General features: G+C 39.7%; 1 protein-coding gene across 5 annotated transcripts; it reads right to left on the bottom strand.

Moving 5' to 3' along the window:
• Positions 1-552: 552 nt before the first annotated feature.
• Positions 553-9,882, bottom strand: SRI (sorcin). 5 transcript variants are annotated; one of them, XM_071735183.1, is made up of 9 exons: positions 9,732-9,882; positions 8,474-8,557; positions 5,867-5,936; positions 5,112-5,155; positions 3,916-4,063; positions 3,643-3,756; positions 3,154-3,212; positions 2,447-2,517; positions 553-1,998 (listed from the first exon to the last, which is right to left on the bottom strand). In XM_071735183.1, the coding sequence occupies exons 1-8, from the start codon at positions 9,780-9,782 to the stop codon at positions 2,491-2,493; spliced, it is 597 nt and encodes a 198-aa protein (XP_071591284.1). In that variant the 5' UTR covers positions 9,783-9,882; the 3' UTR covers positions 553-1,998; positions 2,447-2,490. The 5 variants fall into 5 exon arrangements, with proteins under 5 accessions (XP_071591284.1, XP_071591283.1, XP_071591287.1 ...); XM_071735182.1 differs by having other exon boundaries at positions 553-2,517; XM_071735186.1 differs by lacking the exon at positions 9,732-9,882 and adding an exon at positions 9,073-9,340 and having other exon boundaries at positions 553-2,517.
• Positions 9,883-14,356: the final 4,474 nt, after the last annotated feature.

A 14,356-nucleotide genomic window follows, 5' to 3' on the forward strand; every position in this document is an offset into this window, starting at 1 on the left:
TGCAGAACTCCATACCTGTAGAACCATGTGGAACTTCTAGGGGAGGCTCAGATCAGTTAAGTTATGCTTACCTATAGGAATGCTATGTTCATTATTGCCTGATGGTCTTTCATTAGTTGTTAGAGTCCTGTGGTAGGTGAAGAATTGGAATGGCAAAGGTAAAAAACTGCAGATCAAAAACCAAAAACCAACCAAACAAAAAAAAAAAACAACAAAACCCCCCCCCCATGCTCTACCTTGTACCAGCAAACCAATGCCTGACCAGACCCCAGACAACAGGTACTTTGGAGAGACTCCTTGCCCTCTGGCCAAGGTCTGCTGCTGATCATGACATTCTGTGGTACAGAACATCCCTTTGATTAATTTGGGTCAGCTGTCCCTGGTGCCTTTCCCCTCAGCCTCCTGCCCCCCCTCAGCCTACTCACTGAGGTCAGAGAGTGAGAAGCAAAGATACACCTGATGCTGGAGAAACACTGCTCAGCAGTAACAAATGCACTGGGCTGTTACCAACACTGTTTCAGTAACAAATCTAAAACACAGCACACTCCAGGCTGCCATAAATAAGATTTAATTCCATCCCAGCAAAAGCCAGTGGAAGACAAGAAACACAATTAAGCAAAAGTATGAGAAACATTGTGTGGGTAATGAGCATTTTGGTAGAGATGGCTCATTCTTTTTAGGGTAGGGGTGACCACGTAAGGATTAATATTGCATTTATGCAAAATGGTCTGATCAAAGCCTTACAGGGCAAACAGCCTTTGCTGGATACTCCATTTACAAATTTCATCAGCTGTCCAGGTTTTGAACTACAGCAGAACAGATGTTGGCTACTTCAGTCAAAGAAACCTTTATAGACTTTGGTCATTGTGTTGAAAATACTTTGTGTAACATTCCATATGTTTCCCAACATTATGTGCAAAAGGACTGTTCCCAAATAGCAGAATGTGGAAGTATAATCATGTCTATGCCTTTAGATTAATTTTTGAGGGCAGAAAGAACTACCTGCTGAAACAAAACTAGAAGAACCATGCAAAGGATTTTGAACGTTAAGTAATAAGTACTAGTTGCTTCTTCAGGTGAGACCAGAGTTGGACTGATAGCAGAGAAACTAGAGACATGGATTTTACAATATTCTTAGCAAGCTGGGATGTAAAACAGTAGCTTCAAGCAAGATTTCTGCTCTGAGGATTAACTGTTGTTTGTCCAGTGACATATACAGATATCTATATACATGCATGCAAGGTTTTGTATACAATCCTTAGTGCCTAGACTCATTCCCAGAAGTGCTCTAAACCACTAGTTTAAGAAATATACTCCATTTATCATTCTGGAATTTTGTGCTAACAAGGCTACCAAAAGAAGAATTACTACTCCTCTGTGGTAGATGGAATTGACCAAAATTAACTAATGTCTCATTAACTTACTTAATTGGAAAAAAGTCTGAACTACCTCCACAGAGCTCCCCCTTTCTATACATTGTCAGTCTTTTCAAAAAAAAAAAACACAAACCCAAACTACCAGAAAACCCCACCAAACAAAAGAGCTTTTTCCCTGCTAAGAAATCTTAGGCAAATTTTTTGTCTTTCTGTATCTGTTTTAATGGGTATTTTAAAAAAAATGGCAATTGCTGCTGTGATCTGAAACAGCAAGAAGACAAGAATTTTTCAAACTGGGGTTTGGCCCTTGTATATTAATTGTCATCCTGAGGAAGGATAGGTGGTTTGAAGTGGAGGGGACTGAAACATGTAATTCAAGTCTGTTAGCTTAGAAATTCATTGTTAAGGGGAAAGTTCATGTATAAACTGACACAGTGTATTTTTTAGATGTTTAAAAGTGTTTTATATAGTTACACAGAGCAAGAATATTACTGGAACAAAAGCCTCTCCTGTGAAAGAACACACTGTGAGAAGAGCTTGCTATGTTTTGTTGCATCCCTGAAGTTGTAACAGGTAGTCTTGAGCTTAGTGCATGGTGTCACAGACTTCATTTTAAAAATAGCTTCAAAATAAGCAACATAAACTTACTGATGTTCTAACAAACCAGTGCAAAATGATTATTCCAAAAGCTCTTTCAGTTTATACACGTCTTATGCTGTCAAAGACAAAAGAATATATATCATTTTATATCATACACATGATACTGTGCAAGACAGAAAAAGTTGCACTCCAGAAACTGGTTTTAGTGAATTACAGGAAAAAAGTAAACACATTACAAAATCTAGCAATCTGCATAATTTGAGTTATACATACTGAACTGCAAGTTTATGAAAATAAAAACATTTTTAATAGTTACAGGTTGAAAGTTAAATATGACAGTATATGAGTAATTTATAGTCATTATCAAAACTAAAAAAATGCAAGTGTGTAAGGCTATAGACTCATAAAATACGTGATTTCCCATACTGAAATACACAATCAATGGAAGATTGGCAAAGCAAAATACAAACTGGAATGTTAACAATGATCATCCAACAGCTTCCTTCCTTTTGGTTTAGATGCTCATAACACACTGTATGAACTGAAAAAAGAACAAATGCTTATTAGATGTACAGTAGAGAACAAGTTTTCACTTTTTCTTCTTAAGTCCCCATTGTTACTACTCTTTTTTGTAAACAAAATCAGTCCATGAGCAGCCAAACTTTGAAACTATATATGAAAATTAGCTAATAGTTCACTAAAACAAAGCATCTCCTTAATAACAACAAAAGTCAGAAATACTGGAATCTCATGTTTGCCTTCTCCTGCAGGGATGTGGCCAGAAAGCCAAGGTCTACAATCCTGACGGATTTGCATCTGTCCCCACTGTACCTCTAACCTTCCCTGGAAAAATGCTTACCAAGTCTTAAAACAAAAGAAGAAAAAAAATAGTCACAGAAAGTCAAGTTCTCAGGCAATGTAGCCTCTTAGATCTTTCTGAACCACACTTGGAAGAAGTCCAGACAAAAATGCACAAAAAATTTTTGTAGACCTCTATAAAGCAGATGAAAACTTTTTGAGACAATGCTCAAAAAAACCCAGAACCTTTGTGTTCTCAGGTACCACTAAAAGCATAGGGAACACAGGCACAAACTCAGATCATTACTGTTTGTCTTCAGTTTTAAGATTTTCTTTAGTTTACCTTGTAACTTTAACACATTCCTTAAAGTTCACTTACATCATCATACTGGAAGTTCACAAATCCCTGCTGAGATGTATCCCTTCTTCTAAAACAGTCTGAAAAAAATAATTAAGAAAACAAAACAGAAACCAGGTCAGGAGAATTACGGTTAATCCAAATTTTAAAAATGCATTGTACTTTCATGAAATTCCCCAAGTCACACACCAAGACTTAATTTTCCATTCTTCATGTTCATATGTATCATAAACAACCCTTTATGTTCTGTTGATAAATACAGCTTCCCAATTTTAATAACATAACTCCTCTAGTCTCTGGAATAAGCCTGCATTATTTTCAAGTCTATTTTTCAATGGGAATTTTAATAAATCAGAATATATAATTGTTCCAGTTCTGCCTGTTTTCTTATTGAAGGAAAAACATTTTATGTTAGATAAAGTTAAAGTTGAACTTGAAATAACAAATAATATTTTAGTAAATAAAAATATATTATGGGGATGACAGTAACAAGGCTATAATCCATCATACCAGTGAGAGCTCTGAGTTTCACACAGCAGGCAATGTAATCATCAAATCCAATCTTTCCATGAGTGCTGTATCGCTTTGTGATTGCAGACACTGCCTGTGGGCTCAGCCTAAATCCTATTTGAAAATAAAAAGTTTGCATTGAAAAAACAGGTAAGCTAAGAGAATCCAACATATTTTTAATGGCAAATATCATGTATCAGTTACTGCAGGACGATAGCTGGTAGTGGGAAATGCTGTAAGTCAGTGTCAGAGCAAGAACATTTCACTGCTTACCCATATTCATCAAGGCTTTCTCCAGTTCTTGACGATCTACTGTGCCACTACTGTCACTGTCAAAACTCATGAAGTGTTGTTTCCAGCCATTGACTACAGCCCAGAGTTCTTTAAACTCATTAAATCCCAGTGTGCCAGACATATCCCTCTGATTCCAAAGGTAAGAAAAATGTTTCTTAATTTAAAAAGTAAAAATGCCCTCTCTTCAACAGAAATTTATATTTTTATAACCTGCAGTTAAAAACTATTTCTTGAATGTCAATATAAACAACATTTTACTATTATTCTTTTTTCTACTAAAAAACTAACTACAGCATCCCCCTGCAAAGAAATAATGCTACCGCCCAAAACAAAAGGTCAAAGAACTTACTCTCCTTATTTCTTCTTAGTGAAACAGGATAAAACTGCTTACTTTTTCTGAACTAAACTTAGTTTACAAGCTTCTCTCTTACCTGCCGTAGTGTATTAACAATAAAATACATAAGGAAAATGAAAACAGAGGCCAAACGGAAAATTTCTTTTACTAAGAATAATATCAGCTGTCTCACATTCTCAGCAGATAGCTCAAGGTGAGCTGATAGCCCATTAAAAAAGAAAATAAGCACGAATTAAACTGAAAGGGCTGTCATATTCAAATATTTTAATATTTATTTTTATTTGAATATGACAATTTATGTTTTGACAAAAAATCTCAAAGACCTCCAACCTTGCACAGTAGACCTAAGTCTTCCATAGGTTCTACTGCTGAATGCCATATACCACCCCATTAGCTACTCAAACCTCATTCATTCAGGGAACAGGATTTAGGGACTTAAGACTGTATTCAGAATGTGTGGAACTAATATTTAGCCTATTAGAAAGAATATCTCCAATGGGGTCCAATTTCAGAAGCACAACAAGCCATTTCCACAAAACTGTTCTGGGCTGCCAGACCTGACTTGTCCACAGTCAATGCAGAAAAAATCCCCTAGGCTTTGAGGGATGCCACTTGTAAGAAGATCAGTCACTGAGAGGTACCTCATTTATTATTTCATCCAGTAAAATCAGTAAGAATGGAATTTTGTGGTTCCTGAATTGTAATTATCATAATATTTATAAAGTAAGAGTTGAATGGGAATTACAAAGCATTTACCAAATTTTGGGTACCCTCTCATCTTTCCTTACATAATACAAAAAAGTTTCACAGTAAAGGATACATCCAGCATTGAGATCATGAGTCTGCAAGTCTCTAAGTTGAAAGCTGTTTAAATTAGAAAAAGGAAAAATAAGTTATAATAATTACATTTTTGTTTCTCTAAACACATTTTAAATTACTTTTTGTTATATAGTGATATTATAATGTGTGAAATACTATATAACTGCTTCCACTGCAGACCAAGATACCATATCTTGATCAAACATGAGCTTTTAATCATTACTTGCTAGAAAAACTGACAGCAGGCAATCTGGAGGCAATTTAAGTTATATTTCAATTAATTTGCTCTTATCTCAATCCATAAAGGTTTTGGGTTTCAGACCAAGTGGCCATTTATATTTCACCAAAGACTACACTCAAGGAAGCTGATTTTACTCAGAAGCTTGATTTTGTAGGTATCCCCATAGAGGAGTCCTGCCACAGAACTTTTTGGTCAATATCAAAACTCAGTTTAAAATAAAGCAAAACACCTTTTTTGGAATTACCTGTGTATTACAAAACAAAAGAGTTTACTGTTCAGCAGCAGGTAACTGAGGAGACTGAGAAGGGAAGTCTCATGCACAGAACTGAATGCACAGAATTTACATTTCAAGGTATCCCATGTGAAAAGAAAGCCCTTCCACCATGTAAACACCCCCTCCTCCCCCCTAATTGTAAAAAAAGCACAACTACACGCATTTTCTAGTAGATGGTATAATAAGTATTATTATGCTTTAGGGTTGGGTTTTTTTTTGTTTATTTAAATCATTAACTTACGTTTATATGCTCCTGCAATCCCTGACTGGGTGAGACATCTCTGTAGCTCATCAGCATCTATTTGTCCATCCTTTCGATAACAAAAGATGAATCAGCTAATCAGCTACTGTTTTAATTCCCTCTCCCAGGCTTGTTATTGCCAGTGCCCATGTCCTTCTCAGTGGCATTAGTTACCCCTTTAAGAAACAAGTGTTTACCTGTCTGCTGTATGACAGAAACTGCCTTTTAGAACCCGTATCTGCTATGATGCTTCTTTAGTTAATATTTTTGTAATATGCATTAGCTTCCCAATCTAGTGATGTACAGGATGGCAGGTTCACTCTAAGCTTAAAAAAACTCCAAACAAATCCACATTAAATATTGGTAATGTATATTTGAAAGCCAGCTACATAGAAACCAAGGCACAAAATCAAGGAAAGATAGAAATTTTTTTTAAAGTACTAATTTTAGCTTAGTGGGTGTTGTATTCACTTTAGATTATATATTTATGATCTCACTGCTGCTGTAGGAAACTGTAGGAAACCTAGAATCCAGGTCATACATACGCTCTCCTTAAGACTTTAGGTCTTACAAATCTAAACCAACCTGTTTTTCTTAAATAGTAAGTAATTACCAGAACAAACAAAAGCAGAAAGCAAAGAACTTTGAAAGAAAAGCAAAACAAACCCAGAAAAGATACCTATCTGCATGGTTTGGAAAATGACTCACTTCCAATGCATCCTGCTCAGGGTCCAATAGGGAAAGTAGCTGCCAATTCATGGAAAGCAATGAGCAGTCAAAAGTGGAGCTGGTAATTGTAGGCCACATTCCTCACATACCCAACATGAAGTTTGATTCACAGAGAATTTGAGTATAATTTAACCTAATTCAAGGACCTAATTCGGGGACACAGCTGCACTGGGCAGGGCATGTCTCCAGGATGGAGGATCACCACCTCCCTAAGATTCTGCTCTGTGGTGAACTTGCCCAGAGAGGAGATACAGGGACTCCCTGAAACAACCACTCAGCTTTGTCCATATTGACTGCCATGCAGTGCTCCACTCTGGCCTCCAGTCAGGAGACATGGAGACACCATCCATAACACTGCTGCCTCCTTTGAGAACATACATGGAATCAGTCTGCAGGAGAAAAGACAGCTCAGAAAGCACCGTGCCTTGGCTGTTCCCAGTCTCACAGGAGGCTTTCTGCAGGGCCTTTTGCAGCTGCACTGCCTGTCCCACATTGGCCTTATCAGCCATCAGCACCCTTGCAGCAAGCGTGGGGAGAGAGAGCCCTTCTGAAATCTTCATTCATGAAGCCAAGCCATGATTTTTTCCTTCTTTTTTTTTTTTTTTTTTTTTTTTTTGAAGAACAGAGATATGCTAGTAAATGGCATTGTGGGAATGGCTCAGCCAGGTAATTTTCAGAAATGAAGTATCACTATTTATAGGATAAGCGTCATTTAATATGATTAAGTGATACTTGACAAGCTCTGAAAAAAAGATCAGTGTCTGGATTCTATATAAAATCAATGGCAGTTAAAGCCAAATTGCTTCCAATCAATTCCATCAGTCTAGCTATACAGAGGTATTTAAAACTTTACACTTACAGGAAAATTCAAAAGAAGAAAGAGATTTGAAATAGCCATGCATATTAATCAGCAAATCTCTTCAAAGCCTTTGTGCCTTCTGAAACAAAGGCAGGATCTGTATAACTTTAAAACAGGCAGGAAGACAGAAAAGCATGATTTGTAATCATATTTAACGTTACCCAAAAGATGCTTGGTTTCTTTTTTTTTTAAGTAGAACTTAAGCAGTTCAACTAAAAAAAGCACCTAACTTATTTGCTCCTGAACTTTGTAATATCATTTAAGAACTACTTATTTCTAGTAACATCCACAATCATACAAAAAAATATTATGCCACAGGAAAGAAATTAAACATGCAGCACAGAATGAGAGAGGAAAAAAGAAAGGCCTAACTCAAAGTAGTGAATATCACTTCCTCTAAAAAAATAATCACTTGGTCACTCTATCCTACCTGCAAACCCAGAGACTGGCACAGCTCAAGACTCCTTTTCCATTTGAGTCTATTAAAATCATGTGATTATCACTTAATACTCAATTTCCTGCTCTTAGCAAGGCCATCTCCACAGCCCATGTTTCACATTCTTTCTGGTTTCTTCCTCCTGAAACTGACAGCATTGCCCAACCCAGAGCTGAGCCACAATTCAAACACCTCATGTTAACAATACAATCCCTTTATATACTTCTGCAAAAAATACAGCACCCACATGCATACATGTGTGTATGCACTTACACACATACAATATAGAAACTAACAGCATCTAACAAATTGTACTGTGCCTATACAGCTATACATATATATATATATATATATATATGTATATATACAGCAAATAGGCCAAGCGAAACTGTTCCGGGGCTTGGGTTTTTTTGTTTGGTTGTTTTTTTTTTCAAAACTTGAAATAAGTTTACCTAACTAAAAATATCTCCAAAAGCTAAGGTAGACATTATTCCCCAGAAAAAAACAAATCAAAAAAAATCCAACAAAAACCAACCAAATCACCCCAAAAATCCAAGGAATAAATAACATTTTATAAGTTTACCTGCCCAGCTACTGCAGCAAAATAACCATACAAAGGATCTTGAGCTTGTCCAGGGAATGCTGGTCCTCCGGGAGCTCCTCCATACTTTAGAAACCAAGGAAATTACATTTAAATCCATGATTCAGTTAAGAAACTGCAGTGTTTGTACTTAAGAATCAACGTGTGTTTTTATATTCGAACCATGCAAATAAGACAAACCAAACAAAAAAAATTCTTTAAAAAACCCCAATACTCTCTTCCCCAAGACACAATATTGGTATATGTATCAATACACGGTCACCATAATTTAAGCCAAAAACTGCATATGAGCAACCTAAATATCATCTAGATAGAGTATGGTGTATCTCATGAGGTCTGAATTTTAGTCTACTACAGCAGAAAAACGGGGTTCTGAAGCCTATCGAGGCACTGCAGATTTTTCTTTCTGCTTCAAAAAAGTTAACCAAGATAAATCTCTAGGAAAATACTTGGAGAAACATGGATAAAGCACGGAAATTTTTAAACAAAATTGATTCCTAAGTGAAAAATCATGGAATGCCATCAATTAGTCCTATTGACTCAGGTGAACAATAATCTGTTAGACAATAATCTGCCTGTACCCATTTTTTCCCGAGACAAGAATGTGCCGTTTTGTGGATGGCCAGAGTTTCGTCAGGAAAAAAGAAGTCAAGCTCTTCGAAGCCGCTTAGGTGTTAGACACCAGACCCTGGGAAGGGTGCTGGGAGCCGGCTCGACGGGGACCTGCGCCCGCACAAGTGACCCTCAGCCCTCTCAGCCCCCGCAGCCCCGCCCGGGCACCCCTCTCCCCTCTGCTTCCCCTCCCGCGGGCGGAGCCCCGAGCAGCTCCGGAGCGGCTCCAGCAGCACAACCCGAGGGGAGCGGCTGGGCGGGATGCGAGGAGGGCCGGGCAGAGCCCCGCCTAACGCAGCTCTCATCATTTCCCCTTCGCGATCCGGGAAGCTTCCCGCCCCCTTTTCCGCTCAGGGACCCGCAAAGCCATCCCCGCCTCCCCCGCGGCCCCCAAATTCCGCCGGATCTCCCCCGGCTGAGCAAGGACACAGCGGGCCGGATAGGGCCCTAGGGGCGCCCCTCACCGCAGCCGGGAAGTGGCTGCCCCGCCTCAGGAGCCATCGCCTCCGCCTCCGGCGCCATCGCCCCCGTCTCAACGGGGATGCCGGCCGCCGTGGCGGAACCGAGCCCCGGCTCAGCGCTGCCGCGCCCCGTCAGCCCCCGCCACCCGGGCTCAGCCCCCGCTCACCCCGCCCTGGTAGTAACCGCCGCCGGGCGCCTGCTGCCCAGGAAACTCCATGTTCGGCTGGCACCGGCACCGCCAGCTGCTCCTGCCCCTGCCGGCCCGGCCTCGCCCGGCCGCAACCACTCGGCCAGGAAGCGGGGACCGGGACGGGACACGAGCTCAGGAAGGGGCCGAGGCTGGAAGCTCTGCCGGGCACTTGTGCGGGGCAAGCGGCTGACTCGTGTCACCGGGGCAATGGGGCAGCGCCAGGCAGTGCCTCCGGGAGCTGAGAGACGACCCCATCCCACCCACCCCGTCCCCCGCACCGGGGTGGTACAGGCCGCCGGCCCGGAGGCGGCTGTTCCTCCCCACAGCAACGGGGCGGTGCGGCGTTGCCTCAGGGCCCGCCCGTGTCGGAGCTGCGGGTCGGTCCCGCCGCGATCGCCATCGCACAGCCGGGTTGGAGGCTGTTGGCCTGGGCGAGCCGCCGAGGGAATCCCGGTGACATCGTCCCTGGCAGCAGAGGTGGTGGTCCCGGCTCATCCCCGGCCTGCTGCTCCAGTGACTGGAAAACAAGTGCTATGGTGTTCTGTGAGATGTAATATTTAATAGAGTTGCTAGTGAAAGAGGCAAATTATTACTTAATGGCTTTGTATCACAGGATAGCATATACAAAGGCCATCTTTTCAAGGCAGCTGAGAAGCTAGTAAATCTGGCTAGCTTTTCAGCTTCATAAATACGTATCTGACAAGTATTTGAGTAAGCACCTGTTGATTTAAAACTTACGCAGTCAAACAGTTTCATTTGCCAGACTTAATCTATGTGCAGTATAGGTTAATGGAGACACACTGCTGCAGCTTCTAAGAGTATGTATATTAGTGTCTGGGCAAGAAGCCTTCCAGATTAAAAAGAAGATATGGTGATAAGCATATGAAAGACTGGGAATATTGAAAGCAAGTGGCAAAGAAATAAGTGATAACATTTGAGGAGTTATTACATAGCGATAAGTGAAGTATCAAATAATCTATAGGTCTGGCCAATAGCTTAAAGGTAATAGGGAAGATTTTTAAACTGCATTAGTGAGAAAAACAGATAAGGTGTAAACAAGTTAAGAGGTAAGGATAGAAGAACTGTACAACTGTAGCTATATATAAAAGATAGGCATGCTTCATGAGTTTGTTTTTTTTCTGTACTTGAACTCAGCATAAATACCAAGTCATCCTGCATTTGCAGTGCTTCTACTAAGGTTACTGGCAATGAACTCTGCACTCAGTAGTGATGTATTTTATATGGTTTGTTGCGTAGGCTTTTGTTTGCACTGGTGCATTTGTTTATTCAGTTTTTATCCAAAGAAAGGAGGGCTCCGTAGGAATGTTTGAGGAGATTAGCAAGTACATGTCTACTTCTGAAGGGCTACTGAACTTCGGTATCATTTTAGGTTACAATAAGATGATAGCATTAGAAATACAGTAGGAAATCTGTGTATAATAAATAGATACTGATTTTGAAGCTCAAAGACTATGTCGTCCCTCTAGTGGGAAGACTGAAGTCAAGCAGTGTGCAACACAATGCTAGTGCTATTGCTTTTTTGGTTGGTTTTGTGGGGTTTTTTTGTTTGTTTATTTTGTTTTGTTTTCTGAGATAATTGTTATATTTTCCAAAGAAAAGACCCAAGTAAAATAATTTTGCTTAGAAAATAAAAATCATGTGTGCAGTTTGCCTTCCATAGCTTTTGCTATCCTTTTGCTATCCTTTTGTACTAGAATGTTAAAAAATAAATAAAAATTGAGCTACAGCTACTTTAAAATTGGACCACAAGTTATGTTAATTCTATGTACCACACTTATTCACAGTAAACCAAAGGCTGGCATCCAACCCCATTACAAGCTGCACACTTTCTGCTTGCACACTGTGTCTTCCCTCCCTCAGCACACAATAAGTCTTGGTACATTTAATCCCGACAGGAGCTCACAGACAATGTGGGAATTCAGCCACCCTGAACTGAGAGCCTTGAGCCACTCCGTGCTGCCAGTTATGTTCCCATCTGGTGTAGTGGCTGGAAGCTTGGTGGCAGCATGCTGAGGCATCCTGCTTTCCTGGCAAGCAGGGTGTGTAATTTGTCCTTTCCAGAACTGCAATAAAAGAAGCTAGGCGGGAGGCAGGGACTTAAAGTGTAAAGGTCGAATTTCCTGAAGTGTTTACTTAGAACATCTGAGGGGGTAAAAACTTGAGAATGAGTATATTACTTAAGGAGGGACAAAAAAAATTAATCTCCTTACCCTTTTAGTTGTTATAACTTGATAAGCATAAGTTCAAATACTGTAAAGGTAAATACACTACAGACCATAAATCTTAATGCCTCACTTGATGCCCAGAATGAATGGTGCTCAACTGTTCTGCATTTTCTGTTGGTTTTTTTTTTTTACAACACCCTTTCTTTTCATATTTACTGCATGTTATTTATAGTCAGTTCTGCAGTCAGTTATTTTGTACAAGGATTTTCTTTAACAGCCAAGTTTTATCTTGGAATCCTCAAATAATGTACTTGCAAGGACAGGGGGAAGGCATTTTTGTTACTTTATAGGTAAAGAGAGTGTGGAGATCAGAAGTTCCTATCAATTTGATTGTCTAGTTTGAGCTATCTCTATTTTCTGCAACCCTATATAAATTCCAGACCTTTTCCTTCCCAGCTCCAACCTCTTTATGGGATGGTTTAGGGGTGACCAACTTCTTTACTATGTTCTTCCCTTCTTTGTTTCCTGTGTGTTCAGCATAGTGGGAATTTCTTATCACTCACTGGACATCAGCAAGAGTATCACTGAAGGCCTAAGACAGGATAACCTTACTGGTGGATGGTACAGCTACTGAGGTTTTGATATTGTGATTTTTGAGGCTAACAAGCAACTTTTATTCAATGCAGCACAGTAGCACAACTTTCCACTTCTGTTTCATTATAAATATAGCAGATCGTGCTATATATATTCCCCGGGCACAAGAACTTTACAGAAATAAAGCTAAAATGTGTGGGTTTTTTTTTTCAGTAACAACATTAATTTCTTTGATCTCATTTGATCTTGCAATCATATAGTTCTCGCAATGGTGTTTAACTGAAGTTGTGATTACATTATATCTGGATATCTAGGATATCCTTGTCTGTGACTTGGAAAAGATGTTTACAGTTGCCCTGTTACAGTAAGTTCTACATACTTTGCATATCACTTTAAAACTGATCTTTATTCCTTTTCCACATCCCTTATTTCAGAACCTTCACTACTGAAAACTTGGGTAATTTAAAACATGCAAGTCATGCAAGCTCCTTTAGTCCTTTGAATAACATGGGGTCAGGATCCAGATCTGCACTTTTTTTGCTGGACAGAAGCCAGAGTGTGAAAATGAGGTGCATATAAAATGATTGCAGCACAGAACAAGTCCAGCAATAAGGCATCCAATCCCCTCTGTGCAGCATTTTTACAATCATATGTGTCAGCATATGTGCTCTGATATAAATCAGAATATATATAACGCTACTTTACTATCTGATAGGATAGGACTAAGTTGTGCAGGCTGGAAGGTGTGTTATCTTGTGAAACTACCAGTTGCAGATAGAAAGTGCTGCAAAGCCTGATTCTTCTGAAGAATATCATGGGTATCCAACTACAAGGGGGTATTCCTGGTTCCCCTTCCTATTTTCTGAATGATTTGTTTAAAAGCCCATGTATACCTGATGAAAAAAGAGGCCAAGCCTGAAAATGATCTGTTGGCTAAAGAAAAAGATCCCACTTGTTTGCTCTCTCAATTAAATTTTCATTTGTGCAACACCTTTATTTTAATACATGAGCTGAAGTATATTAGTTTTTCAAAGTTCCCTTGAGCTAGGAATTTAGAGCACTAACTTTTTCTCAGGTAGCCTGAAACTAATTTCCCAGAATTACTGGGAAAATGTGTTGGGCTGGTAGCATGCAAATAAATTACTCCAGGCAAATAAAGTTTATCTTTTTATTTGATTGTTCAAGTGCCCCACTACCACAAATGATGCAATGGAGTTTCTAGCATTTGGGGAAATAACAAATTTCAGCATGCCACCACCCTGCAGTGAAATATCTCTTTCCCGATTATGATGTCTCCTCTTGACGCCTGTTTTGGTTACTGCTTCTATTACTACATGGGATCTGTGTTGAAAATTCCTCAAATATTGCAACACATATGTGGCCAACATGAGATCTGTTTGCAGTTCCTGTCACAAAATTTTATCATACAGAATCTCAGAATCACAGAATACTAGGGGTTGGAAGTACATTCACCTAGAACAGGTTGCACAGGATCATGTCCAGGTGGATTTTCAATATTTCCAGAGAAGGAGACTCCACAATCTCTGGAAAGCCTGTTTCAGTGGTTTGTCACCCTCAGAGAAGTTTCTCATCATGTTAAGATGGAACTTCTTGAGTTCCAGTTTCTGCCCATTGCCTTTTGTCCTATTGCTGGACACCACTGACAAGAGTCTGGACCTGTCCTTTTGACACCCACCTTTTAGGTATTTGTAAGCATTGATGAGATCCTTTCTCAGTCTTCTCTTCCCCAAGCTGAACAGACCCAGGTCTATAAGTAATTCATCAAATAAGAGATGCTCCAGTCCCCTAATAATCTTCTTA

Source organism: Heliangelus exortis, chromosome 2 (assembly GCF_036169615.1).
Source record: "Heliangelus exortis chromosome 2, bHelExo1.hap1, whole genome shotgun sequence".
NCBI classification, from domain to species: Eukaryota; Metazoa; Chordata; class Aves; order Apodiformes; family Trochilidae; genus Heliangelus; species Heliangelus exortis.